The sequence below is a fragment of the Hyperoodon ampullatus genome, assembly GCF_949752795.1.
Source record: "Hyperoodon ampullatus genome assembly, chromosome: 11".
NCBI lineage: Eukaryota > Metazoa > Chordata > Mammalia > Artiodactyla > Ziphiidae > Hyperoodon > Hyperoodon ampullatus.
The window spans coordinates 99,164,356-99,192,067 of record NC_136924.1 but is presented as its reverse complement, the minus strand read 5'-3'; the positions used below and the strand labels follow the sequence as shown (position 1 = coordinate 99,192,067).

Sequence of the window (27,712 nt, the reverse complement as noted above, 5' to 3'; positions counted from 1 at the left end):
AAGCCTGGGCAGGCAGCTGGCCCTTCAGGACCTCTGACAAATGCTTCCCCAAAGCTGAGGGGGGACTCCCATCACTCACAGCTTCTTCCTCCTCTTCCCAGCAGCCCTGGACGGGGGTCTGGACACCCGCCTCTCCTGGCTGCTGGCCTGGAGTTCCCCACTCCACCTTTCATGCACCGGTCTGCTGTCAGTTCATTAATCCGTCCACCCACCCAATGTTTATTAAACACCTACTGTATGCCAGGTATCGTTAAGTAAGGCAATTATTGGCCTCAATTGTTGGTGGAGGGGAGAGATAAGTAAGTGACTACACGTTGTGTTATAAATGCTATTATGGGGTAGGCCCTAGAAACTGTAGGAGGCCCCAGGTTGGGGAGGGCAGTCAGAGAGGGCTTCCTGGAGGAGGTGGCACCTGAGTGGCATCTCTAAGGGTGAGATGCCAGGTGAAGGAAGTGGGAAGCACATGCCAGGTGGAGGGGAGAGCGTGGGAAGCCTGGAGGGTGCAGGGAGCTCGGGGGGTGGGGGGGCTGCAGTTCAGGGAGTGGGGAGAGCCGGTGAGGCTGAGCGTGGTGATGCTGGCTGGGCAGCCGCCGCCAAGGCTGGGGAACAGCAAGGCAGAGATCCTGGGAAAGGCACAGCCCTTCAAGGCCCTGCAGGGGGCTCTAAATTCCCCTCACCACCGCTCCGCACGTGTGTCCCAGCCCTGCTGGCTGGCTTCCGGGCTGTGCACTCGGCTGTGACCGGCAGGAGGATGGGCCTGCGTCCCTCTCCCACTCCCACCTGGTGTCACTGCTTGGTCCTGGGGTGCTCTTACAGGAGCCAAGGGGTGGGAAATGCATGCCAGGCCCACGTGGCTGGGAGGCGACGGGGAGAGGAAGCTGAGGGAGGGTGGAGATGAGGGCAGGGAGAGGAGGAAGAGGAGGAAGAGGAGGGAGGTACCCCTGTCTGCAAGCGGCCCCTCTGGGGCAGCTCAGCCCCTCCCCCTGAGCACTGGCTGGTGCCGCCTCCTCCCCCCCAGGGCCGCCCACCTGCCTGGCCATGCCAGGGCCGCAGCCCCTGGTCACTGGATCACTGGGTTCCAGGGGAGGCTCAGCCTGGGGGCGAGCTCTGAAACTTCAGGGCTTATCAGGTAGGGAAAGGAAGGAGGGCAGGAGGGGATACAGAGGGCAAGGAGACAGGTGCAGGACGGGGACTGTGGGGCCAGTTCCGAGGTGATGCCTGTCCATGGGCCCGCAGGCTTGGCCCGGACACCTCCCAGCCCACGGGGGAGCTGGCACAGAGAAAGAACTTTCCACCCAAGGGCCAGGCTTCCTTTCAAGTTAAGTGAATACCGCCCCCATCTTACTGGGCCCCACCCCTCCCAGCATCAGAGCTGCCAGTGGCGGGGAAGCGGGGATGTGGGGACGCATTCCCAGTCTCTGCAGGAGTGGAGACCGCCGGCCCTAATCACCTGTCGGGCCTGAGGCCAGAGCACCGTGGAGGTCCCTGGTCCCCTCCCCTCCAAGCCCAGGCTCAGCGCTGCACCAGGACAGCCTGCGTGCCCGAGCTCTGTCCGTCCCCCACCAGGGGCACATGCCCGGCCCGCAGCTCCTCTGACACGGCGACCCCTCCACTTCCCCTGCCCGCCCGGCACCGAGGCCGCTCTCCTCCCTACGCGCAGTGGGCAGTTGCTCCCCTGGCTTCCTGGGTGCGTGCCGCGTGCCCATGCCGGCCATGCCAGAGGAGGGCGGCGCTGGCCACCTTCCTTCTGCAGCGGGGGCCGAGGCTCCTCTCCGTCACCCCTCCAGCTGCGGGTCACGTGGGAGGGTGGTCCTGGAGACGTGGCAGTGTCGTGCTGCTCCGGGGACGTTGCTGCCACAGGTGCTGTCGAAGCCAGGCTGGGGAAGAGGGTGGATGGGAAGGGAGGGGGACCCAGCCACATCCTGACATGATGGCAGGCTAAATGAATACCTGCCAGCCCCTCAAAACTGTTCTGACGCATCAGCAGGCATCAAACAGACTATCCAACCTGCCGGAGTCGTCAGGAGGGGAAGGGCGGTCCCGAGAGGCTGTGACGCTCCCTCCCACCCAGGAGCTCCGGCCGGCCGTAAAGATGCCTTTGTGGGGGGGTGGGGTCAGGGCCGGGCTGGGCTCCGTGGGACGGAGGGCGGGTGCCAGGGACTGGACGGCTGGGTGGTCGGTGGGCACGGGCACTGGTTCCAGGCAGTAGCTCCAGCGGCAGGAGGGCTGCAGGTGTGTGACTCACCTGCGCGGGGGAGGCCCTGAATCACAGCTCGGGGTGACAGTCCCCACTCACTGGGATCCTGCCGCACCAGGATCCTGGCAGCCTGGCTTCTGGAGCTGGCCGGCTGCAGCCTGGGCACCGGGGCCGGGCTGGAGGGCTCTGCCATGTGGCGCCCCGAGCTCTCACACGCCTCGCCCCTGCCCTCCGCCTTGCCCTCCACCAAGCCTCCCCTGACGCCCCGGGTCCGGCCAAATCATCTCCCCCCACGGTGCAGGGGGCTGTCTGCGCGGACAGTCCTGAATGCAGGCCCAGCCCCCCAGCCTCCACGCCTCTGCCCTGTCCCCCTGCCTGGAGCTCCAGGCCTGCCTGGCTTTCCACACGCAGCTCAGCCACGGCCTCCACGAGCCCGCCCCTGGGTCCCAGCCACATGCCTGCAGCGCTTCACCTGCCTCGTGTCCCGACAAGAACTCCTGCTCTCCTCCTTCTCCCCTGGACTAGACCCGGGGCCCACCCTGCCTGCCTTCGGCCCCTCATCCGCAGCTCCGGGTGTGGGCGTGGCCTCTGCGGGGTGAGGGACGTAACTCCACCCACTTCTCCCAGGAGCCTGCTTCTGGTGCTCCTGTGCTGTCTCTCCAGGATGATCGTGAGCTTTTGGGGAACAGGCACCCTGTCTCAGGTTCCTCCGGCTCTTCCGCAGGGCCTGGTGCCGAGCTGGGTCTAGATGCTCGGAAAGCAGCCCTGGATTAAGATCTCCAAGTGCGCTTCTTACTAAGCGCGCCTGTGAGACGGGGAACTGGCCGGGGCACGCAGCCCACACTTGGGGGCAGCAGCTTAATCCTTTTCTGATCCGTGGGTGGCGTGGAATTGTTACTTTCATTTAACTTATACCAGTGGTTCTCCACCTGGCACGATTTTGCCCCCAGGGCACGTCTGGCAATGTCTAGAGCCATTTTTTGTCGTAAGTTGGGGAAGGAGCGCTACTGGCACCTAGTGGGTGAAGGCCATGGGGACATGGCCAAGCCTCCCACCGTCACAGGGCAGGCCCCACGGCAAGGATGATCTGGCCTAAATGTCAAGGCCGGTGCCAAGGCCGCCGAGAAACTCTGATTTACACATTTACCTTCAGGTTCTAAGGCTGATGCTGGGGCTTGATTTGCATATGTGCCCGTATGCACTATTGGAGACATGACAAAAAAGATCTGAGGAAGGTTCTCTGGTTCCTGAGAAGCCTGAAACAACACGACAGAAGCAGGTGAGGGGTTTTACCCTGTACCTGCCTTGGAGGGCAACTTTGGGGCAGGAAGTTGCTCACCCCAACTCAAGAAAGGATCAGGGATGCCTACAAGGCTTCAGCTGCGGGCACGCTAGGACCTGGGGTGCAGAGAGAAAGCTGCTGGCCTGGCTGTGCCCTGGGGTCCCCGGGTAGGTCCCTGGGCAGAGGTGGGCTCTTGAAGCCTGTAGATAATGGTTGATTCTGGGAAGCCTGAAGAGGTTCTGGAGCTACAGTCCACCCCCTTTAAACTTGGTCTGGTGTGGGTTTGGAATTATTGAACAGAAGTCAATAAAAAGTTCTCAGATCCCCTGTGAGTAATTTGGAGAAGTCATGTTTCAGTATAAGTCAGGACGTACTGGACCCTGAGCCCACCATTTCCAAGAGACCACCAGAATTCCTGGCCTGTGGCTTAGCAGGTGATAACCCAACTCAGGGGGTGCTGCCTTCTCAGGAACAGAGGAAAGGCAGGTCTTCTACAGTGGGAGCAGTGGACGGCATCCATTCCACCGAAACACCCCCGAAAGCCCCAAATTAGCCCTCCTGGGCAGAATCAGTGCCTTAGCCACCTGGGTGGTCCCCAAGTGCACACGCTGGGTGCTCCCTGCATGGCCCTGCTCATCACAGTGCTCTGTGGGCGCCAGCATCACACATGTGTGTGGAGAGGCTACAGCCTGGCCGAGGCCACGTGGCCCGCACGTGGTTGAGTCTGGAACTGAACCCAGGAATTCTGGCTGCAGAGCTTTGTGCTCACACGCTGGATCACCCTGATGGCTGATGGGTGGGCTGGCTGAGCTCACAGCATGGGTGGGGGGCAGGGTTAGGTGGATGCCGGGTGTCAGGTGACAAGAGACAGAGGGGAAACCCAGGCACAGGAGGGTGTCTCTCCGGCCCCCAGGCAGCCTCCAGCCCTCAGCACCAGCCAGGCAGGCTAGGCGCGGCCCCTCCTGGGCAGGTTCCCCGGCCCCCAGCAAAGGGTCCTGTGCCTTCACGCCTGTGCTGGGGTCATAGCCGCAGCTCTAATGCCCAAGTCTGTCCCCTTTGCTTTACTCAGCCCGGCCTGACCGTCTGAGAGTCTGGGGGCCGCACAGCTGGGCTACACCCCGAGAGTGCACACAGGGCTGCACCTTGGTCTCTGCGGGCCCTGCCGGTGTTCGCAGCTCCGAGCACGTCTGTGCTGTGCAGCTGACAGCCGTCAAGTGTGAGCTTGGTCAAGGCCTCCACAAAGCCCTCCTGGAGCCAAAAGGTCCTGACTGCGACCCTGTGGTCCTCACCCTTCCTTCTGACCCCCGTCTGACGCACGGGCCTCACGCCTGTCCCGCTCCCGGGAGTGTATAGGCTTTGATCCCCGTGTGCCCTCCAGCTCTGCCCTGTCTCTGTGCACCGCGGGGTGAAAGGAACCCACCCCACGCCAACACCCCCCTGACCCTCAATCCCCCTCTGAGCTTTGCGAGCAGCCGGCCTCACACTCACCCCACCCCCAGTCCTTCCAGAATCGACCGCCGGAATCCTGGTCTGATAGAAACCAGTAGTGAGAATTCCAAAGAACGCTCTTGTAGCCTCTGCCCCCAGAGCCCTCCATAAGGACACGCCACTTCCAAATACACCGGACTGGACCCCAGACACAGAAGGGACCAGCCTGGTTAGCACAGAACGGGACCCAAACATTCACCTCCACCCCTGTACCACCTACCAAAGTTTTTTTTTTTCTCCCTTTAATTCTCTAATGGAACAGTTTGAACTGGAAGCAAAGTTGGATATTTTCTAAAGCTACAGATCCCAAAGGAAGCTGAAACAGCACGGGACTCTCTGAACTAAACCGATACTTTCTTTAATAAGAGGCTCTGCAGGACCCATGCAGAAATATTCCTCATTGTGACGTTAAGGTGATTAATTAGAAGGTGAGTCTTCAGATGGATTTACTCTGCACGGGGGCCAAGCCGAGATATGGTTTCTGGGGCAGATTCACTGGTGCCCACAAGACCAGACAGCTTGGCCCAGCTGGTGCCATCCTTGAGGTGAATTTTAAGAACTTTATAGCACTGGACTTCCGGAATTTCTCCACGGGACTGATTCTATCACCAAGAAGGGAGCTTGGCCGAAGCTCTTCTCCTCGGTACCCCCTGCATTCTGCATGATTAGCGATGGAAACCAAGCCACAGCTGGAAACGAGGCTCAGTGTCCCGGCAGGCGGGGCCGGGGTACAGGAGCCGGCCTACTCTCAGGGAGATGGTGAGAGTGGAGAGTCAGGGTGCAGCCGAGATGAAGTCACGGGGAGCAGAGCTGGCCTGCAGCCCCCAGCCTGGCTGTGTGAGATGATCACAGCCGTGGGAGGGTCAGGGAGCTCGGAGCAGCCAAAGAGGCCTGACCGGAAAAGGCGGAGCCAGATGCTTAAACGGCAGTGACCTCAGGGCACGTGATTTTCTGGTAATTAACCGCTGGCTGGAGGCTGTCAGGGCTCAGGGCGCAGCTGCCCGCCTGTTCGTGCAGAAAAGAGAGGATGTAGATTTTGGAGCCTTGAGCCATTCCAGCAACAAGATGTCACTGCTGGAAGGATGAAGGTGACCTCTACCCTCCTGGCCCAGCCCAGGGCTCCCAGCCCAGGCCGTCCAGCCACGGCGACTTCAGCTCTGGGCTGCTCTAAAGGATGCCAGGGTGTGCTCTGGCCCGTGTCTGATGCTAATACAGTATTGTGTGCTGGCCCAAGGGGCTGGGAGTGGAGAAGAAGACGGGGGCTGGGGAGAGGAGAGCCGGTCCACAGAGGGAGGGGCAGTTGGAAGAGGGCAGAGGAGGGAGCAGACTGGCCGTGGGGAGGCAGGAGGCTTTCAAGGGACACATCTAGAGGATGCAGCGGGGGCCGTCCAATGCCCGAGCCAAAAGGTTGGGGGTCCAAAGGTCATACTGTGGGCGTCACAGGAGGAGAACACATTTCCAGAACCACAAGCCAAAGCCAGGAGTCCACTGGATTTCAGGCTAGGACTGCTAAGAGCTCAGCTGTGTGGGCGGAGAGAGCTGGGTCCAGAGGGGATGGCAGGGCCTGGCTGGGGGGATGAGGACCAGGCTCCCCTGGAGGTAAGGGGCCCAGGGACTTGGGGGATGCCACTGCCTGACGGATTTGGGCTCGGGAGGGGGGAAATCACCCATTGCTGCCTCCTACGAGTCCCCTGGAAGGGCCTGGATGTTCCTTAGGGCTGACTTCTCACGGGCCCTGGAGAGATGTCATACAGCCTGCGGGCACCTGTGCTCACGCCGGCACAGATGAGATTGTGCAAAGGGCTGGGGTAGCATGAAGCAGGTGGCAGGGACCCCAGGATGGGACCGGTGTCGGGGTCCCCAGCAGTGGTCGTTCTAGGACAGAGTTGGCTACTGGGGGAAAGGGAGGCTGAGCAGAGTTCCTGCCAAGCCTGGAGGTTAGGAAAAATCTGGGGGCTTGGAGAGGTCAGGGGCTCTGATCAAGCCAAACGGGAATGTCAACCACCCACACAGTCCTCTGTCCTTTCATACAGGTGTCTCGTATTCCCCACTAGGCTCCAAGCCAAGACGGGGTCCCATTCCCTTCCGTGTCCTCTCCCCTGACCACCCTGCCCGTCCTGCCTTGTGCCCAGAAGGGCAGGAAGTCAGGAATGTGCTGGAAATGCTTGTTGAGGTAGATGAATTAGGCGGCCCCATCAGTGTAACTTGGAGCATGAGTTGCGGAAAATTGGACAGGAGAAGGTGGCGGAAGGTAGCTGGCTGTAAAAACTGCCCCTTGTAGAAGATTTGCTCCTACAAGCAGGCGGGGATCAGTTACATCTGCTGCAGCCCAGGAAAGGTGGGTCTTGAGCCCTGAAGGGTGCTGGTCAGAGAAGAGAGTGATGTCACACAAGGCGCCCTGGCCTGGGCGTCTGGCCTCTGGGACAAGATGCTGTGTGACCCTGGGGGAATCCCTCACCCTCTCTGGGCCGTCTGCATAAAATGTGGGGCTAAGATGGGAAGAATGTCTTGGTGCCACAGCTGCATTGGTCTGTGCAGTCAGGACCAAGCCTCCTCTGTCCTGGCCTCCCGCCTCCCTGCAGGGACATCTAGAAGGACACCCGGATTCTCCCCAATCCTTACTCACAGCTACTCCAGTCTGCTTGGCTAGTGGGCCTCCCTCCCTCCCCTTGGGGCCAGCCTGTCCTCCGGATGCCACATTCTCTGCTCGCCACCACACGGTGGGTTGAGTGATACCCTTCTTAGGTGTGTACGCATGTCCCCCCAGAGCTGGAGTTGCTAAGGCTTCTGGACACAGGTGTAAAGCCACACACTCCCGTCAGCTTCACTAGGAATAAAGATGACATTTGACTGCCATCTCTGTTTCCTGCTCTTATGCTCCATTGATTCTAAGCACCCCTAAAGCCTCCGTGCGATGTACAGTGAGATGGAAGAGGGCACCCCGTGTCCCAAGGCCAGTGCCAGGACCCGACATGAGGGCAGCATGTCCAGACAGCTGTCCGGCCACCACTCCCGTCCTGGTCCCAGTGGCGGAGGGGGCCTGCAGCCCCAAGTCTGTGATGCGCTGCTACCACTGCCAAGAGGCGCACTCACCTCACTGATAGGAAGGAAGGTGGGTCCCGCCCCCTGCCTGCACCCGTGGCTCATGCTGGCCGGACAGGAGCTGAGGCCAGCTCTGCAGGGCCAAAGCAAAGCGGGGGAAGTGCCCACCTGCCCCCGCCAGCCACGTCCTTCCAGGAGTCCCGTCAGAGTAGAGCAGCAACACTCACTGCTCTCAACCACCTTGTCCGCCGCCTGCACGGGGGCTGGGGAGGGGAGCTTCTCCTCTCCAGATCAGCTCTCCCCAGCTGCCAGCCCTCGCCAGGCCTTCCTTGCTGGGCGCGTGCCTGTGGCATAGGGTTTGTTTTAACGTTAACGTAAGGAGTGAAGTGATACTGGGAAGGAGAAACGTCTGCATACACCCGGGGCTCCAAATATTTGTTGAAGGACTATCTGCTGTCCAGATCACCTGCTCTGAGGATCTCCTCCGTGGAAGGGCTCAGTGATCGGGGCACTGACTGTGCCCAGCTAGGTGACAGGGACCAGAGCACATCCCCTCCCGGTGACGTGGTTAAACCCAGACTCTGTTGAGGAAAGGAAGCAGGAAGCCGAGTGATGGAAAGGCAGAGGTTACTCCCCCAATCAACTCCGGGGTTTGGGACGCAAAGAGATGCCGTTTACCAACCATCCTTGCCCTCCTGCAACGCACAGTACAGACACAGGCACACAGATGCAGGGGGACACAGACACCCACCCACCCACGCGCTGCCTCTCCGAGGTCAGTCTGCTCCGAGACCTGCTCGGCCCCCACTGCGGGGTGATCACCACTCACACATGGCTGAGTTAGACTCATCTCCAACCCAGCCGAGGCACTTCTTTGGTGCACAGCCGACCCCTGCACCCCGCAGCGCCCTGCAGCCTGCCCTCCACTTCCCAGTGGACCAGGTGGCCGGCAGCTTGGTAACTTGTCCCCAGTTCTCACCTCCCTGCTTCCCTTTTCACCTGGGATGCCAACGACGGGCCCCGAGTCACGAGAAGGTGCGTGCCCACTCCCTGTGTTGGAGGTGTCCAGGGAAAGGGGACGGTGCCGGCTGGGACAGCGGAAGGGCCTGGACCAAGCTGGGGTGAGGGCCACGTGACCTCAGGCAAGTCTGTTTCTCTGCGGCTGAGAGGGTGGGGAGTTCGCTCCTCAGCCGCCTGGCGGCCCTTTCTGCGCAGCCCCTGAACCAAGTAAGGCCAGCAAGAAGGAGGCTGAGGGGAAGGATCTGCGGGGCCTTGAGAGGAAGGGGACACATCCATCAGGCAGCCACGTGCAGCCCAGGGCCTCCCCCGCCTAGGTGCGACAGGCCCCTGCTGGGAGAGCGGGCTGCGTGACCGCGGGGGCTCTCGTGCAGCATCTCCAGGATGGCTCTTGAGGTTATTTGTACCTGCTTCCCCAGGAGCCTGGCGAGGGTCCTCCTGCCCACGCCAAGTGGATGAGGAGCGGCCCTCTCCTTCCGATGGGGCGGAGCTTGGGTTCCCCAAGCCTTGGCTGCAGGACCCATTCCTTTGACGCACGTGGGCAGTGACTCAAAGGTCAGAGTACCACCAACAGACGAGGCTGTGACCACCCGGCTGGGTGGCTGGTAGGGCCTCAGCAAAGTAACATGTGGGTGAGGAACCAGCCCGGGGAGAACACGGTCCAAGGCCTGGGCGACGGGACCCGGGCACCCTCCACGCCGCCTCCATCCCCTGCTTCCAACAGAGACAGTGGCCCAGCAAGCTGTGGGGACCCTGGGAGTCACGGGCCTAAGAATAACTCCGTTTATTTAGGCTCCTTCTCAAAGGAGCTGGTGATGGTGATGCAAAGGATAATTATAGCCACACTTTATGATCTTTATATAATGTGGTGACTCGCTTCCTAAGAGCTAAAGTACTGCCTTGTTCCCCTCCTCACTCCTCACCCCTGAATGGGGATGGGGACACCGAGGCGGCCGGGAGTGGCCGGGTGACTTCCCAGAGGTCCCGGAGCAGGCCAGGCAGGACGCACTACGAACTGCTTTTCAGCTGGAGTCCTTTCCTCCTTTGGTTAACCAAGTCTGGATGTATCTGATGGAAGTGTTGCAACTTGGGGTCCCCTCATTTTCAGAAACTGTTTCTACAACTTCCTCCTTTGAGTCCATCCCCTAAATAGAAAAGAACCCCTGACAAAGACCAGTCAAGCCTGAACCATCTATCCTAATCTTCATTTGGCTGAAGATATAAAAGTGTTCAGAGCCCATATTCCAAACTCTACAAATATCCCTTTCTTTGGATCAGGGTGGCATCTGTGCTGGTCATCGGCCTTGGGCTGAGATGGCCTGAATTATCTGGCTCTCTAACGCAGCCTGCTAAAACAGAAGATCTGGTGTGAATAATTTAAACCCTGTTCCCTTTCCCCCTTGCAGATTTCTGGCTCGGCGCTGATCATCATTTCAGCACCGGCGAAGATGTGCTATTCCTGTCCCCAATGAACATTTCCTTCTTGAGAAAGTGAGTCTGAGGGGCTGCAGATGTGCTGGGGGAAGGGCTCGGGCCAGGACGGACGCCAGCCCTGGGGCCCCGAGGGAGCTGGACCGCCCTGGCCAGGCAGCTCTCAGGGAACTTTTGATGTCAAGCCCCTCCCTCCTCCTGATCCAAGGTGGACGCCCACCATTCAGATGGCTGGTCTTTCATCGTCCCCTTTCTTCTTTAGGGAGCGCTTTGTATAGAGCTACCCTCACTGCATTTGTCCATTTAGCTGATTAAAGATTTCAAAAGGAAGTTAGACACGGAGGGGGAAGAAAGTAACGAGACCAGGAAGGAGGAAGCTCCAGGAACCGCAGAACACTTTTAAACTGACTTAAGTATCCCCCTTGCCTCTAAATGGGAGCATGGGTTTTAAAATTCCTACTTTGTGTTGACCCGAGAAAAGTCTTCCAGCCGTCTTCCTGGCTGAAACATTCAAATGCTCAGTAATTCAGGGGCCAGTGGGCCAGGATGCGGACTCCTCAGGATCCGCCCCCTCACCTGGGCTCTGTCCTTGGACCTGGTCTGTCTTTGGTTCTTTCACGGGTCGGGCGGGGAAAAGCAAAGGAAGAAGATGCTAGGCTTCGAGGTTTGCTGTCAGCCCTCATCCCCACGCTCCTGGCGGCGGGTGGCTGTGTGTGTGTGTGTCCACACACGCACTTTCTCCTGACCTCACTTTCAAGCTGGCGCCTCTCTGATGTGTCTGGTTAGCGATGTCGGGCCAGACAGCTCATCGGTTCTGGGCGGGATACAAGCGAACGCGGGCAGGGGGGTCAAGTGGGGCTGAGAAGATGGGCGGCATCTCACACCCGCCTGTCCAGCAGCCCCTGCGCCCCCCAGCCCTGCCTCCAGGCCCAGGGAGACAAGCAGGCCCATCTGTTTGTTGACCCTCTGAAGGTCAGAAGGGGGGAGTGAGAGGTGTGCTCCCGGCCCACAGGCCGGCCGAGCCCCTGGCCTTCCTAAGTCTTCGCACGGTCTCTGCCCGGCCCCGGGCACAAGGGTGGTCTCCAGGCCAAGTGACGGTCAGGCTGCGACTGGGGAGGCTGGAGACGTGTTTTCATGATGGCTCGGCCTGGATGGCGGGACATGTCTCGCGGATGGATCGTGTAGGAAGAGGGGCTGAGGTCAGTGCTGGGTGGGCAGGCAGCGGCCAGTTACAGACCCCTCGGCTCTCCTCTGGTCTCCGAGACGCCAAGGGGAAAAGAGCTTACGGTTTGACAGCCTCCAAAAAGGCCACTAACGCTGAGTACCCCCATTAACACCTGGGGGACCCCCACTCTCCCCGGGGTCCTGCAGCCCCTTGGATGGAGTGTTGGACTCGATGGCCCTTGGGTCCCCTTCTAGCCTGGATGAGTTCTGACCGTGCACAGTTATTTCTGCACTATAATGAGGGCAAGGGCTTCCACCCTGTCTCCTGCCCTGGGGCCTAGCTGGGCCCCGCGGGAGTCACTCTTGCACCCCCAGACTTCTGAGGGCAGCCGCTCTGCGCAGGTGTCCACAGACTCAGGAGACGTTGTCTCTGCACTCGCCGTCCCGCTCGGCTTCCCTCCATCACTCTTGGCCTCCCCAGGTGACGCGGAGGTGATTCTAACGGAGCAGCATCCACAAGGCAGCCCCGGCCCTCGCTGGCCCCATGCCTTCCAGGCCAGCTTTCTCACCTGGGGGTGGACGGCACCTTCTAGAGGCTGTGCTGAGCGGCAGGTGAGAGCAGGGGGCCGGGGACAGCCACCCACCAGCAGTGTGACCCAGACCTGATGGCTTAGCCTCTCTAACCCACCTTCCTCACCCCCAAAATGTGGGGCTGGCATGAGGGTCAAAGGAACTAACACACCTGAGCGTTTAGAACGGCCTGGCACACAGAGGTCACGACTCTTGTGACTCTGCAGGGCTGCTTTTAGAGGAAGGGGGCGCTCCGTGACCCAAGCCCACTGTGTTATAATCGCGTCCCAGCGGAAAGCAGGGGGCTGTTTCCCAGGCTGCAAGGGACCACGGGCCACAGGACTCCTTTAGAACCAAGAGGGAGGGCTCTGGGTGGGAAGGATGGCCGGCAGCTTGCCTCCCAGGCCAGAGGGCTCAGCCCGAGACCAGAGGCCAAGGCGAAGGCCCTGCTTCCTGCAGGACCAGGGCTGAGCAGGGTAAAGGGGGTCACGGATGATGCAGGGGATGGGCTCTCTCTGGGCCCAGCAGCCCCGGTCCCTGTAAGCCTCAGTCCCAGAGGGCTGGACCTCCCTGACCCTCACCACCAGCTACACCACAGGCCCGGTCCCTCAGTCATGTCTCGTGTCCTCATCCAGCTCACACCGGTCCGATCAAGGGTGTCAGCAGGCTCACCAGGACTCAGGAGTTGGGGACGGTTGGCAGGGACAGGCTGGCTCAGGGCACCCCTGTCCCACGGCTGGAAGGACAGCTCAAGTCAAAGCCACACTCTGGTGGCTGGTCCCCGTGGGCCTTCACCCCCCCACCATCCACGCGGCCCACACCCTGCTCTTGGTGGCCCTCAGCAGAGCTAAGGACTTTTTCTAGGGAGGGGAGGGCTGTCCCGCTGAGCCTGGGCACAGGTGCTGCTGCCTCCAGAGCTAAAAACTAGGTCACGGCCGGCGAAAGAGGCGGCAGGGCACGGCCCCTCCGGCCCCTCCTCTCTCTGGTCAGACGCGGGGGGCCGAGGCTGCCACGTCAGCGATGGGCACGGGAAGCGGGACAGGGAGGGCACAGCCCTCAAGGCTTCTTCCCGCAGCCTTTTCAGGCTCAACCTGATTGAATCCAGCCCCCGCCCTTCCTTTCTGAGTCCGGATGTTTTGTAGCCTACCCTGCCCGCGCTGGGCTTGTCGCTGGGGAGATGCCACCCGGGCCCCAGGGAGCCTGCCCTGGAGACAGGTGCCCAGGAGGGAGGGAGGGTCTGGGAGTCCTGAGCGGGACTCCGGCTTCTGCCCCTCGAGTGCAGCCCTTCCCTTCCTGACACTTGGAGCCAGAGGTGGGGTGCGGGTGTCCTCTCAGCTTTCCAGGGGGGCGTCCGACGAGGAGCCCGTGCTGCCCACCTCATCCATGAAACACCTGCCCAAACAATCACACCTGAGTCTGATCAAGCTTCTGCACCCAACTACAAGAACATCACCAGGAAGGCATCAGAAAGCCCAGACCGGGAGAGAGTAAAGCACAAATGTCCTGGTTCCTTCAACAGGTAAATTGCAAGGAAAAAAAACAGAGAGAGATTGATGGGGAGCTTAGAGACTAAAAGTGACTTGGGAGACAAATCGACCAACTCTAATACACAGACCTTACAAATTTAGATTCTGATTCAAATAAACTGCAAAAAAAAAAAAAAAAAAAAAAAGAACAGCTTATGGGTCAATTGGGGAAATTTGGAATTGCCTGGTTATTTCATGATATCAAGGAATGACTGTTAATTGTTTTTAGGTTTGATAATGGTCTTGTCATTACCTCTTCTAAAAAAAGGATCCTTACGTTTTTGAGGTACACCCTGAAGTTTTTACAGGTGACATGATGTCTGGGGTCTTGGGCGGGGCGGGGAGCGGGGGAGAATGCAGCTGGACAGGATTGGCAGTGGGTCTGGGTGATGACCTGGAGCTTCATTATAACGTTCTCTTCATTTTTGCCTATTTTTGAAAATCACCATGATAAAATCTGGACAGAGGAAGAGGAGGAGGGGGGGAGGAGGAGAAGAAAGGGGAGAAGCAGTGCTGCCGCCACCTCCGAGGTGCCCTCCTGGCTTAGGTCCCAAGCATCTGGAGACCATGGCAGCCTTCCTGAGGCCTCCAAGACCAAGGCCAGCATCACCGGGTGGGGCTCTCAGCGCGGAGCCTGGTCAGGGGGCCAGGCTCTCAGAAGCCCTGGGCAGGTGGCCCTCCCTCTGCCCATGGCGCTGGGCAGGGCCGGGCAGACACTCACCGCAGAGAGGCAGCTCCTGTCCTCGCGGATGACGGCACCGAAGCCCAGGAAGCCGGTCACCATGACGAGCGTGCCCGCGAAGATGAGGATGTAGGCGGACGCGGCGAAGGTGCTGGAGGCCAGGACGCCGAGGTAGCCGCTCTTCTCCACCAGGGTCCAGACGCCCACGGCCATGACCGCGGCACCCCCCATCTGCGGGACACCGGGTCTGAGCACCCACCGCCTACGAGGCCCTTCTCGTGCATCATCTCATTTGGTCCCTTGAGGAGCCCGTGGGAAGTGTCTGGCTGCCCATTTTGTAGATGGGGAAACAGAGGCTCACCCATGGTCGAGGGGAGAGGCAGGGACACGAGTTTGGATCCAGGTCTGACTCCCGGTCCTGTGCTTCCCACCACGATGCCCGTGCGTCCCCGTCATGAGGCAGGGACACTCCAGTTGTGGGGACCCCCTCCCGCCGTCCCCGCCCCCAACCCCGAGCGCTCCTCCCCGGCTTGCATCCCTGGCGGGCCACTTTCACAAGCCCCCGTCTCATCGCCCATGGGGGAAGCGTGACTGGGCTTCTCATCTCTGCTCTCCAGACAGAGGACGAGGCCACCAGAGGGAGGGGAGCTGCCCGAGGGCCGCCTCTGCGGGGCGACACAGGGCAGGGCCAGCCCCAGCTCGGAGCCCGGGCCTGCGGCTCAGCCGAGCTGCCCCCCCCAAAGGAAGGGACACATGCTCCACAGGCTGGAGTCGCTCTGGGACGGCAGGACACTGAGCAGGGGGGGAGGTGTCCTCTTTGCTGACCGTCTGACCCCTTTCGGCCCTGATCCCAGGAAGGGACCCTGGGAAATACAGCTGCCCTGTATATACAGCCTTCTGCAGTGAGGCTGAATGACCCTTTCTGTGGCTGTGATCCTGGGCAAAGTATGTGTGTGTGTGTCCCCGAGGTCCCAGATGGTGAACAGCAGGGGTGTCTGCCCAGGGTTTGGGGCGGGGGCAGGACCCCGGCCCCTGTGACCCGATCTGCCACCTGCTCCTGGGAAGGCAGATGTCCATCTGGCCCCCAGCCTCCCTGCCTCGTCTGAGGATGAGTTCTTCTCCGATGGGGGCTGCTGCTCCCTCAGGGGGTCCTGAGTGTGGCTGAAGGTGGGCAGCCCCAGTGGGCTCAGTCCCATGGCCCCGATGACTCTGTATAACCCGCCTGCCGTTCGCAGACCTCAGCAGGGCAGACGGAAGCTCCTTAGCAACGAGTCTGCACCGGGCGCCTCCATGGCTCAACTTTCCACATTCTCTTCCGAGCTTCACAATAGTTCAGGAGGCTTAGGGCAGGCGGGTGGGAACAGGCATGTTCTCTTTTGCATATGAAGAAATGGAGGCTGGAGAGAACAGAGCGTCCTGGAGAGGACACCCTCCTGCACACGCCCCCCGCCCCCCCAGAAACCCGCCCAGAGTTTCGAGATTGAGATGCAAACCCAGGTCTGCTGAGGGCCAGTGTGGGACTCTGTCCTGGGATCGCACACACTGGGCTGGGACTGCTCCCCCACTCACTGCTGCTCTTTAGATACATGTGTTTTCTTTTAAGGGGCGTTTCATCCCCCTTAGCACCTCTAGCGGGTAAGAGAACCAGGTGGAAGGACGTCGCACAGCTCCAAATGGAATCCACCTCCTTTGATTCCACGGCACATATTTTTTCTCCCGTTTTAACATCTCCAAAACCAGACACATCTTATGGTTGACGGCATCTTACAACCACGCTTGGCCGCACTCTTGCCTTGCGGTACAGAAAACAATGGTGTATCTTACAAGTGATGGTGTCTTAGGCTGGATGAAATCCTGGACTACAACAGGCTTTCTAATTCTCTGGAGCATGGGCTACCTCTGGCCACATAACCTCCAGGACCAGTGAGGAATTTCCTCCATCTGGGTCAACAGGATTGTGTCAAGTGAGGGTTATATTCTGCACATATCCTTTCTGCCCCTACAGCATGCCCAGGAGGCTTGAGAGAGGGTCTCAACTGTGCATAACTGGCTGTGTGACCTAAAGATGGTCCCTTAACCTCTCTGGGCCTCAGTTTCTTCATCTCTCAAACAAGGTGGACGTGTTAGGCCAGCGGTTCCCAACCTATAACCACCAAGGGCCCCTTTGATTACTTTTTCCCACGGGTCTTATGTTTTGAAGGGTTTCTGCCTATCAAACACAGTACATTAAGTAATAGTTCATTTCTCATTTTTTATTAATCAAAGTCATGTGGTAGTACCAAGAAGAGATTCTGAGCAGCATGAAATAGTCAACGTGACCACACTGAGTGGATCTAACTTTTGACGTGTGTAGTGTCTTTATAGAAATAGGCACATCAGCTATTAGGCTTATCAACCCCACAGGCTTAGCATCGGATCTGGAACCACCAAAAGGGGTATGTGTGGACAGCACTGGGGACACCTAATCTGCTGGGGGACGTGGAACCCACTGAGAATCTGATAAAAAGCTTTGGACGCGGGACATCCCTGGTGGCACAGTGGTTAAGAATCCGTCTGCCAATGCAGGGGACACGGGTTCGAGCCCTGGTCCGGGAAGATCCCACATGCTGCAGAGCCGCTGAGCCCGTGCGCCACAACTACTGAAGCCCATGTGCCTAGAGCCCGTGCTCCGCTACAAGAGAAGCCACCGCAATGAGAAGCCCGTGCACCACAACGAAGAGCAGCCCCTGCTCGCCGCAACTAGAGAAAGCCTGAGTGCAGCAATGAAGACCCAATGCAGTCAAAAATAAATAAATAAATAAATAAAAAAAGCTTTGGACGCTTTGCCCAGAGAAACGTCATCCACATAAAATAATGCGCTCAGCTTCGGGGGCTGAGGCCTCATCTTGCATCTCACAATGACCCCGGTGTAGACGTCTCTGGGGCCCCCTCCACCTTGCACCCTCCAAGGCAGTGCTTCTCAGCTGGGCCGCACCACCACCCAGAGACCTCTGCACATCACCAAGGTGACTAGATTTCTGGGGGTGGGATCAGGCCTGGATCCTTTACTAAGTTGCCAGGTGGCTCCAGTTGAGAACCACCCCGTAGTTTCCTAGTCAACAGGGGTCAGTCCTGTCCCCTCCCCCAGCAGGATCCCAAGAACATCCTCCCCTGGGGCCGCGGCCTGGAGGCCCTTGGCCCAGCTCAGGACTGCCCCTCCAGCCACTTCCCTGTCTGCTTCAGGTGTTTGCTTTTTTTTTTTTTTTTTTTGCGGTACGCAGGCCTCTCACTGTTGTGGCCTCTCCTGTTGCGGAGCACAGGCTCCGGACGCGCAGGCTCAGTGGCCATGGCTCACGGGCCCAGCCGCTCCGCGGCACGTGGGATCATCCCGGACTGGGGCACGAACCCATGTCCCCTGCATCGGCAGGCGGACTCTCAACCACTGCGCCACCAGGGAAGCCCAGGGTGTTTGCTTTGATAGGAGCTTTGGGGTAGAAGGGGGGGTGACGAGGAACAGGATTTTCAGTCCAAATGGAGGAAAGTTAAATTACGCAAGAAAGGAAGAAACTATGTGCTCCCGGGGGAGCGAGGGGTGCTGTGAGAAATGCAGCCGCGGATAAGCACACTGACCCCCGAAGAGAGGAGAGTGTCCCGGTCACAGAAACAGCTGGGATCTCGCAAAGCAGGCAGGGCTGCAGCCCAGCCAGGGTGGCAGTAGGGCCCTCACCCATAGGGGAGGGTCTGGGCGGACACACCGTCCTGATTAAGGTGTGGAAAGCAACAAATTCACACTGGTCCTGATGTGCAGAAGAAACCAGGAGGCGAGTCCGAGTCAGTGGGGCCCCCAGACCTCCCCTGGGGGGTCACAGAGCGTCTGCTGGGGACACCCGGTGGGGTTTGCCATCCGGAGCAAGAGGGTTTCAAGTCCTTCAGGGGGTGTCCTGCTTGGAACCCGGTTGGCTCTTTAGGAAACAATCTTTCCTTTGGACAGAAGTCAAAGCTGCCCAACGTCGGGACGGATCGCCAGAGGGAGTCTTGGTAGGGAAGGGGTCAGTGGGCTTGGGTCCCAGCCCTGGCCGTGCCCCTGACTAAGTGTGTGAGCGTGCAGACATTTTGCCTCTGGAAGCCTCAGTTTCTTCATCTGTAAAATGGCCGGATGAGAAGCTCTGAGGTCTTCCGCATGGGTGACATGTCCCCACAACCATCTGCCAATACACCTCCAGCAAGATGCTCATGGCTTTCGTCAAGCGGTTCAGAGATGCCGGGTCAGCAGAAAGAGCCGTGGAAGAGGCCCCGCGGAAGACCGACTGGGCCCGGAGCCAGATGACCCTGCTGAGCTGTGCAACGGCTATTTGCATAGAGTTGATTCAACAGTATTTGGCTCTTTACAGAAACTGGGTTGGATTCCTTTGGAATATTAAGTACATTTTTCAAAACCGTAGCCTGTAGCCAATCGGCCAGAAAACCCTGCAGAGGGTGAAGCTGGCCTTCTTACCAACCAGGACACAGGCAGGCCGGGAGCGGGGGCAGGTCACCCAGGCCGTGCAATTTTAGGAACGGCCCATTTATAGAGAAGAAACATGGCCAAAAAGTTGCTTGTCATCTTGGGAGAAGGATTAGCCTGAGCGGCCGCGCACACTGAGTCTTGAGGGACCTAAGGCTGCAGACCCAGAGGAAAGCAGGCGGAGTGTAAAAGTCATGGCAAGGTTTTCCTCTCCTCGTCAGGCTGCTGAATGGCTTCTGGGCTGGGATTGGGGAGGGGACCGGCCGGTGCAGCAGGCCCAGGACGCTGGGGCTCCCAACACGGGAGGACCCCGGGGCAGGAGTGCTCTCTGCCCGCAGGGCTGGGGCGCCTGTGGCACGGGGAGGGGGCGGAGATCGCACAGGTGATGGTGCAGTCCACTCCCCTAAGTGTTTGCTGGGGGCGTCCAGGTGTCAAGCACCACCTGGACTGGGAAGGACTGGGGGCTGGATGAGTGTTCACCCAGTTAGAGCCACCCCTGTCCTCCGCGCTCCTCCCCCCCACCAGTCTCATCAACGGCACCGCCACGGCCCAGACCAGGACCCCCGTGGTCGCCCCTCTGGACTTCTCACTCTCTTGCAGGGACAGCAAGGACCAGTCTCCTCATCACATGGGCACATCTCATGGGACTTACTGAGGGTCGGGGCTAGGAGGGGACTCAGATCACCTGTTCTCTTCCACACGCAGCTCAGAACCTGGAGGGATGCTGCGTGGCTCTGTCCCCACCCCCCTCCCAGCAAATCAGCCTGTCCGCCCTACTAGTCCCCGCCCGCACGGGTTTCTGCAGTTACAGGCATCACGGCGTGTTTGCTGCATTCGGTACTTTGTCTGCCTCCCGCTCTAGATTCTTGGTTAAACCTCACTCATCTTAGCACCTGCAGCAGAGCGCTCCACGTACGAGAGATGCCCTGTTAACTCCCCATGGAAGGAGGAGAGACAGAGGAAGCGGGCAGAGGAAACCGTCAGGTCTAACCCTTCTATATTCTGGGGAAGAAACTGAGGCCCAGAGAGCAGTGACTTTTCCAAGGACCCGTGACTGGCCGGGGGCCTAGAACTCAAGAAACCTGACGTCCACTTCATGCCCTCTTCACCCACTGGGCTGCGGACACCCCCAGGCAAGCTGAGGGGTGTCTGGGCTGCAGCGGGGACGGCTCAGAGTGGCTGCCACAGACTTCCTCCTGGACCGGTCTCCCCACCGTGGCCCTGGGCAGACCAGATGTGCGTTCCCCCCGAGTAGGGGCCTGTCCCCCAGCAGATGCTGAAGCACAGAGAGGCAGGATGCCGGGACACCACGGGGTCCTGCGACTTCAGCACCTTAAGAAGGGACGCAGCAGAAATGCCAGCCACGGGGCCCCTCAGCTGTTCTTCCTCAGATGATCTGTCCCAGGAGGTGGGCAGAGATCACCATCAGTGGGATGATGGTGAACAGAGTGAAGCCTTCTCCCCTCGGCAGGGGGTGAGCAGAGGCTATTCCCTACCAGGCCCTCCCTGGGGACCCTGGAGGGATGCTCTCAAGCCACTTCACTGCCCTGGTCGGGCGAGTCCTCCATCACCGCTGCCTCCTGTCTTGGTCCATGTCCCCCTAAGGAATCCCAGGGATCCCCTGGAGTCTGAGCCCCACTGGCCCCTGAGGGAGGTGCGGACACTGCAGCCAGCGCCCCGGGCAGGACGGAGCTTCCGGAGCAGAGGCGGCAACCCCAGGCAAGGGAGTCACTGCTTCCCTGGCTCTCCCACAGCCTGCGTAGCTCCTGGGAGGTTGGAAAAGTTTTGATTATTAACAGTGCCAAGGAGCTAATTAAAATAATACATTAGAGAACAACATTGCAGGGGTGATGGGAGCTGTAAGGACCCGTGTAGGAAATGGGAGCGGGAAGGTAAAGCATTTCCTAGGCAGCTGCATAGGAAGCTTGGGTCACAGTTTCTTTTTTAGGGTCATGAAAGCTTTGGCGTTTTTGGTTCCTGACCCAGAGCTGTATCCAAGGGAGCCGCCCCTGCCCAGTGAGATGGTCATGTTCAACTCTGCATTAGTCGAACTGCACGGTGGGGGTGGGGTGGGAGTCAGGGGCAGGGTGATGGTGAAGGATGGGGGGCAGGCATGGGTTGAGTAGGGGGCAGGGGTCCAGAGGTGGGGCGGAACTTAGATACAGGATGCGGGTGTGTATTGCGATGCTATACTCCAGTTCTGCTTATATTCTTCATGCTCTGCGTGTCTGAACTGTCCACACCATCAAAACGTCCTAATCCAGGTTCAACCCTGACTCCTGGGGACATTTTGGAGTCCAAGTAGGCATCAGAGTGGTGGGTCTAAGGCTGTGGTTACGAGTCAGTGGTCTGTGGAGACGGGAAGGGTACCAGATGCAGAGTCAGAAAACCCAGACTTGACCTAGAACTCTGCCAGTCATCTCAGCTGAAGTTTTATCATCTACAGAATGGGAACGAAGATAATTACAGAGTGACTGTAGAATCATTTTGGAGTGTAAGATGATTTATAACCCTCAAATTGTGCTATGGTGGCAGCTGGTGGAGACTGGGTTTAAAGTCTCATCAAGACCTTGCACTGCATGACTGGCACCTGAATCCTGCCCACCTGGGGGTGGAGGGGGTGCTGTTCCCCCCCATCTCACTGCTCTGGGTGTTTCAAACTTTGGGATGTAACCATTTAGGGCTGTGAGCTAAACTTGGTGGGTGGTAACCTGTGCTAAAAAACCAAACCAAACCGAACCACCACGCTACAGAGGAGAAAGCATCAGAGTGCACCGCACATGGTAAGGGTAAGCTTAGCTTCGTGAATGATGCTTCATGTGAGCAATTCTTATGCTTCCACGAATTTCTTATATGGGTCATGATCCCCAAAGCCTCCAAGCCAGAGCTATGGACATAGAAAGCTATTAGAGATGAGGCGTGCCCCTTAGTCTAACCATAATAGCTACACATAACAGCTAAGCACCAGGTAGGCGTATGTCAGACACTGTGCGAAATGTTTTTCTAAATATTCATCTTTAATTCTTACAGGTACTGATATTCCCGTTTAACGTATGAAAAACGTGAAGCTCAGTGAGATTAAGTGATTTGCCTAATGTTTTAGTCTGCTCAAGGTTGCCCTAATAAAACGCCATAGCAGAGCAGCTTAAACAACAGAAATTTATTTCTATTTCTCACGGTTCTGGAGGCTGCAAGTCCTCCAGATAAGGTGCTGGCTGATTCAGTTTTGGCGAGGACCTTCTTTGCTTACAGACGACGGCTGTCTCCCCACTGTGTCCTCATGGCCTTTCCTCTGGGCAGGCTTAGAGAGAGAGCTCTCTTCTTCTACTTGTAAGGCCAATCCCATCGGATTAGGACCTCACCCTTGTGACTTCATTTAACCTTAATTACCTTCTAAATGCCCTGTCTCCAAATACAGTCCCATTGAGGGTTAGGGCTTCGACATATGAATCCCTCTGTGTCACAGTTCAGTCCACAGCACCTAATCTTCCATGGCAAATAGACAACGGGAGTCTCAATTTGAGCCTGAACTTGAGCCCAAGTTTTCCCGGCACCCGGGATACTGGGAAAATGCAGGACTCAGAGCTGGAGGCAGCAGGTTACGTCAGAGCTGATGGCCAGGCACACTGGCTTAGGGGTCAGAGAGAGAGGGGCCTCCAGCTCTGGGGCTTCAGGCAGACTGCTTCCACCTCGGTAACACAGGGCTCTCATAGAGCCGTTCATAGCCTCGGGGCACTGGGAGGATGAGGGTGGATGCACAGCCCAGGGAAGGCCTACAACAGAAAGCTCCATGGATGCTGGGAGCTTTGTCCATGGACGTATTCCAAGCGTCCGCAACAGGGCTGGGCACTTAGCACATGCTTAATAAACGCCATGGAATCGATTTTCAATTATCACGGACCAGAATACCTGGATGTTAGCACCAGCTTTCCTTATCACCACGACAAGACCTTGGGCAGGATTCTGAACTGGGTGTATCTGCTCCCCTGTCTGTAACATGAGGATAACAGTGATACAGCCACCAGGGTTGACCTGCGGATCGCAGGGGATGATCCACGGACGGTCATTATCCAGCAGTGCCTCTCAGATGCCAGGCATCGTAACCCCGCAGGGAGGACCTGGGCTTCCCTATCTTCTCTGTGCTGGATGTGGACGGTGTAGCAGGGTGATGTACGGGGAAGGACCACTGTTCTGGGGAGAAAGGAAGTGTGAGTGTTCACCCAATCAACCTGCCTCTGCCATCCAGGTCACCTTCTGTGTCTGTGCAGGGGGAGCACTGGGAGGGGCTTCAGTGGACAGCAGATGGGGGCGCTTTGGGGACCCTCCCTGTTGCTCTGCATAGGTTCTACAGGGAAGGGGGAAGAGGTGGGGACTGCTTCGGGGTGGGGAGCATCCACAGCGCAGACACTGGCTCTGCCACGAGTCTTATAAGAGAGGCTAAGCGGGGAGGGCCAGCAGCTGGACTCCAGGGTGTGTGGGAGGGATCCTCGTGGACAAGGCCCCCTCCCTGGGGACGTCTTGAAAATTCCCAGGGGCTGTGCGCTGACAAATATGTGAGGCTGTGCTCTGCCGTGGGAGGAGATGGGCCGGGGGTCTGTCCCATGTCTACTGAGGAGGTCACAGGGGGTCCAGGGGATGGATGCTGGGACCCTGAGGCTTGGACCATCGAAACCGACCATGCCCCATATGGGGAGGAGGCTTGGGGCGAGTAGGTCCCTGGAAGCTGGGATGCATCCAGCCAGGCCCCCCGGCAGGGGTATTTTCAACTCAAAGCAGGGAGGTCTGTGTGGGGAGTTGCTGGGCTGACACACTTGCTGCCCATCTGGCTGACAGACCCCAGGTCCGCTCAGGTGGAAGGGACCCCACGGGTGGTCACCACGCCTGCTGCCCGCTCCCCCTCCCAGGCCCCCATGCACGGTCAGGGTCTTGGGCTGAGCAACTCACGATAAGAGGCAAGGAAGGTCCTACCTAGAGTCTCAGAGGGAGCACGGCCCTGCTGACACTTGTTTCGGACTTGATTTTGGCCTCCAGAGCTGTGAGACAATAAATTTCTGTTGTCTTAAGCAACTCAATTTATGCTCCTTTGTTACAGCACCCTAGGAGCCTAATAACCGGAGATATGGGCCATTTTTTTCTTACTTACATTTTTTAGTATTTTATCGATTATTAGTGGATACATAAGACTTTATGAGCTGGAAAAGCACACTTATTACAGTAAGTCCCCTACATACAAACCTTCAAGGGGCAAGCTTTCAAAGATGCAAACGTGGGCTTCCCTGGTGGCACAGTGGTTGAGAGTCCGCCTGCTGATGCAGGGGACACGGGTTCGTGCCCCAGTCCGGGAGGATCCCACATGCCGCGGAACGGCTGGGCCCGTGAGCCATGGCCGCTGAGCCTGCACGTCTGGAGCCTGTGCTCCGCAATGGGAGAGGCCACAACAGAGAGAGGCCCGCGTACCGCAAAAAAAAAAAAAAAAAAAAAAAGATGCAAATGTGCATCTGGTTCCACCAAGGAACCAGAACCTGTGCCATCAACGTCAGGCGTGAGTGAAACTGCAGCTTCCTCCGTCTCCTGTTGCTGAGGATCCTTCAGCTCTACCATCTCCCACCTCCTCTCCCTCCTCCAGTCAGTAACTCTTCCTGCCTGTTCACTCGGTGCCAGCCCCCGTGTGCCAGCTGTCGTGCTGGACTACTGTACTTTTCAAGGTACTGTACTGTAAGATTAAAAATGTTTTCTTTATTTTTTGTGTTTGTTTTTATGTATTATTTGTGTGAAAAGTGTTATAAACCTATTACAGTACAGTACTATATAGCCAACTGTGTTGGGTACCTAGGCTAACCCTGTTGGACTTAAGAACAAACTGGACTTATGAATGCGCTCTCGGAACGGAACTTGTTCATATGTAAGGGACTTACTGTATTTAAAAAAAAATCCTCACTCAGCAAGAATCTTAAACACCCCCCCCCCCCGGGATTTCTCTCTGAGAATCGAAACTATCTACACCCACACAGTGACCTGATCGTATCACGGCGGCTTTATTATTCCACTGTCTTCATCCATACAACTTTCCTATTCCAGGAAACGCTCGTCCAGGAAGAGAAAAGTTGCAAATAAAACAAGTTCATTGTTCGTTTCAGGAACTTTGCAAAAAGCATTTAAGCAAATGTCAGATTGTTTAACTTCTGAATAGATAGCATTGTATGTCCCCGCTCCAAGACTCTTCTAAACCCTTGCCTTGCTGTGTGTACCAATCCTTAACTACTATACCATGATCTTTCCCAGTATTAAGCAATTTCATTAATCTTAGTGGAAGACTCTGAAAAGTCAAACATAGCCCAGCTTTGCCTCCGCCTTTCTGAGAGGCTTCTGAGAGTGCATCCTTTGCCATGGCAACAAGGAAACTCAGCCCTGCCTTACCAGCAGGTTGATCTGGTGGCATTTTGGGGCCTTCTACATCTAATATATCCAAAATACTGCATTTATTGAATGCCTTCTGTGTGCAGAGACGGAATTAAGCACTTCACATACACCATTTCAGGGCATCTGTGAAATACACTCTTAACAGATAAACTGAGGGACTTCCCTGGTGTCGTAGTGGTTAATAATCCACCTGCCAATGCAGGGGACACAGGTTCGAGCCCTGGTCTGGGAAGATCCCACATGCCGCGGAGCAACTAAGCCCGTGCACCACAACTACTGAGCCTGCGCTCTAGAGCCCGCTAGCCACGACTACTGAGCCCGTGAGCCACAACTACTGAAGCCCACGCACCTAGAGCCTGTGCTCCGCAACAAGAGAAGCCACCGCGATGAGAAGCCCACGCGCTGCAACGAAGAGTAACCCCCGCTCGCCGCAACTAGAGAAAGCCCGCGCGCGGCAACGAAGACCCAATGCAGCCATAAATAAATAAATTTTAAAAATAAAAGATAAACTGAGGCACATTAAAAATGTTAAGTTGATTTGAACAAAACTCGATTTGAATCAGGCAGCATCCCATCTAGCAGATGCAAATGAGCTCCGAGAGCCATACAAAAAGAAAGACTTTTCTAGACAGAAGGGTTGGGAACAAGGAAGTTATATTAGGCAAAAAAGCGGGTTGGTCATTGCCAAATAGCTTTTGTTTAACTGGGGACACAGGCTCAGCCAGCGTAGGTGAGTTGCCTACAGCAGAGCCTGTTTGCTCACGGCAACGTCTGCACCGTTAGCCCTCTTCTGCCTCTCCAGACACATTCCAGTGTCTGGCTCTTTTGGAACCTGATGGTATTCTGCTACCAATTATCTGGATAATTGCCTCAAGTGGACAGACTCCTTTCTTCCTGGATGACCTAGCCCGGGTGGTTTTTCCAGGGGGGAGTCGCTACAGAGACCATTCTCCATGCACAGAGGCAGCCCTGGGGCCCCCAGGACTTACATTTCTCTGCCTCGGGCCTGGAGAATGTGAATCATGAAAGGCAAATGGGCTTCGGAGGAAAACAAGCAGTTATTTGAGGCTGTTACATTTCCCACCAGGCACTGGCGCCACAAGTCAGCAGGGGAGGGAGAGCCAGACCTTGCGGACTGAGGCCGGGATGCAAGCTCATTGCGATGCCCGGATGCTGTGCGGTACGGACTCCACGCCAACCTGCAAGCCGAGTCTTATGTTCCCCCTCAGTAGCAAATGTACACATTTGCTTTCAAGTAGGCAGAATTAGCCCATGGGTGGTCTTTGATTTGGAAAAAATCAGCTCCAGAGCGATGACTCACAAAAAGCAAAGACGGCTTGACTCACACGGTGCTGGAGAAGCGGGTGGCGCGTGCCGGGTTCACTTACCCAGAAGAAGAAGTTAAAGACGGCGAGTAAATACTTCAAGTAGACGGTCAGCCAGTCGTCCTGCTCGACCTTGTAATGGGCCATGGTTGCTGGGCCTGCAAAGAAGACACACGTGTGGCCAGGGGTCCACGGAGGCGGCCTCGCCCGCCCAGAGCCAGGCAAGGTTCCCTTCAAAGGGCATCCTAACCTGTCTGGCCGGGGACTCTCAGACTGGGGGTGTGCAGCCCCAAGCAAAGAGCAGGGAAACGCCAAGGTCATTGGACACAAAATGGAGGTGAACTGCGCAGAATTTTCTAGCCCTGTGGATCTTGGTTTGGCCCTTCTGATGCAGGACTAACCTGCAAGTCTTCCTACAGACTTTGCACTGTGCTATTGTGTTCTTATTGTCCCCCCATCTTAGCAGGGTGGCAGGCCACAAGTTCACCCGTCCTGCACACACACACACACACACACTCAGCGTGCCTGCCTTGTAGTGGAATCCTATATCATTTGAACAGGACCTCTGCATGCGCAGGTGAGGCATGAGCCCCAAATCAGAGCATCTGTGCTGGAAAGGACCTCCATGATCCCCAGGCCACCCCAGCACCTCGACTTTCCAAAGGAGGAAGCAGGTCGGTAGACCGAGTGGTTTGGCAGTAGGATGACAAGATCTGGAGTTTAAACCCTGATCTGTCACAAGGTATGTGAGAATGTGGGTAGTTACATAACCTCTCGTCCTCCATGTCCTCATCTGTACTGGAGAGAATAATGATGCCCACGTGGCAGGGCTGTCTTGCAGATGAAATGGGATGACCTACGTGAGGTGTTGACCACAGTCCCTGGCACGGAGTAAGTGTTCTATACTGTTGGCTATTAATATTACATGAGGCAGGGGTTAGAACCCAGAGCGCCAGCCCTAAAATTCCTAGTCTTTGCCCCAGAACCATGCTCCTTCTCCTTGTCCCGATGCCCCCGCTGGTGGGCTCTCTGGGAACTGTGGCGTCGGTGGGATGAGAAGATGGGGGTTCATGTGCCCGGTGATC

General features: G+C 57.5%; 1 protein-coding gene across 1 annotated transcript in view; it reads right to left on the bottom strand.

Annotated features, from left to right (window-relative positions):
* The window catches only part of TSPAN11 (tetraspanin 11), a gene marked incomplete at both ends in the record, with an annotated part of 35,128 nt that extends 8,354 nt beyond the window's left edge, over positions 1–26,774 (bottom strand). Inside the window, 2 exons of the mRNA XM_079715873.1 lie at positions 14,439–14,630; positions 26,691–26,774. Coding sequence (XP_079571999.1) covers positions 14,439–14,630; positions 26,691–26,774 — 276 coding nt within the window. The remainder of the gene's footprint in view (positions 1–14,438; positions 14,631–26,690) is intronic.
* Positions 26,775–27,712: the final 938 nt, after the last annotated feature.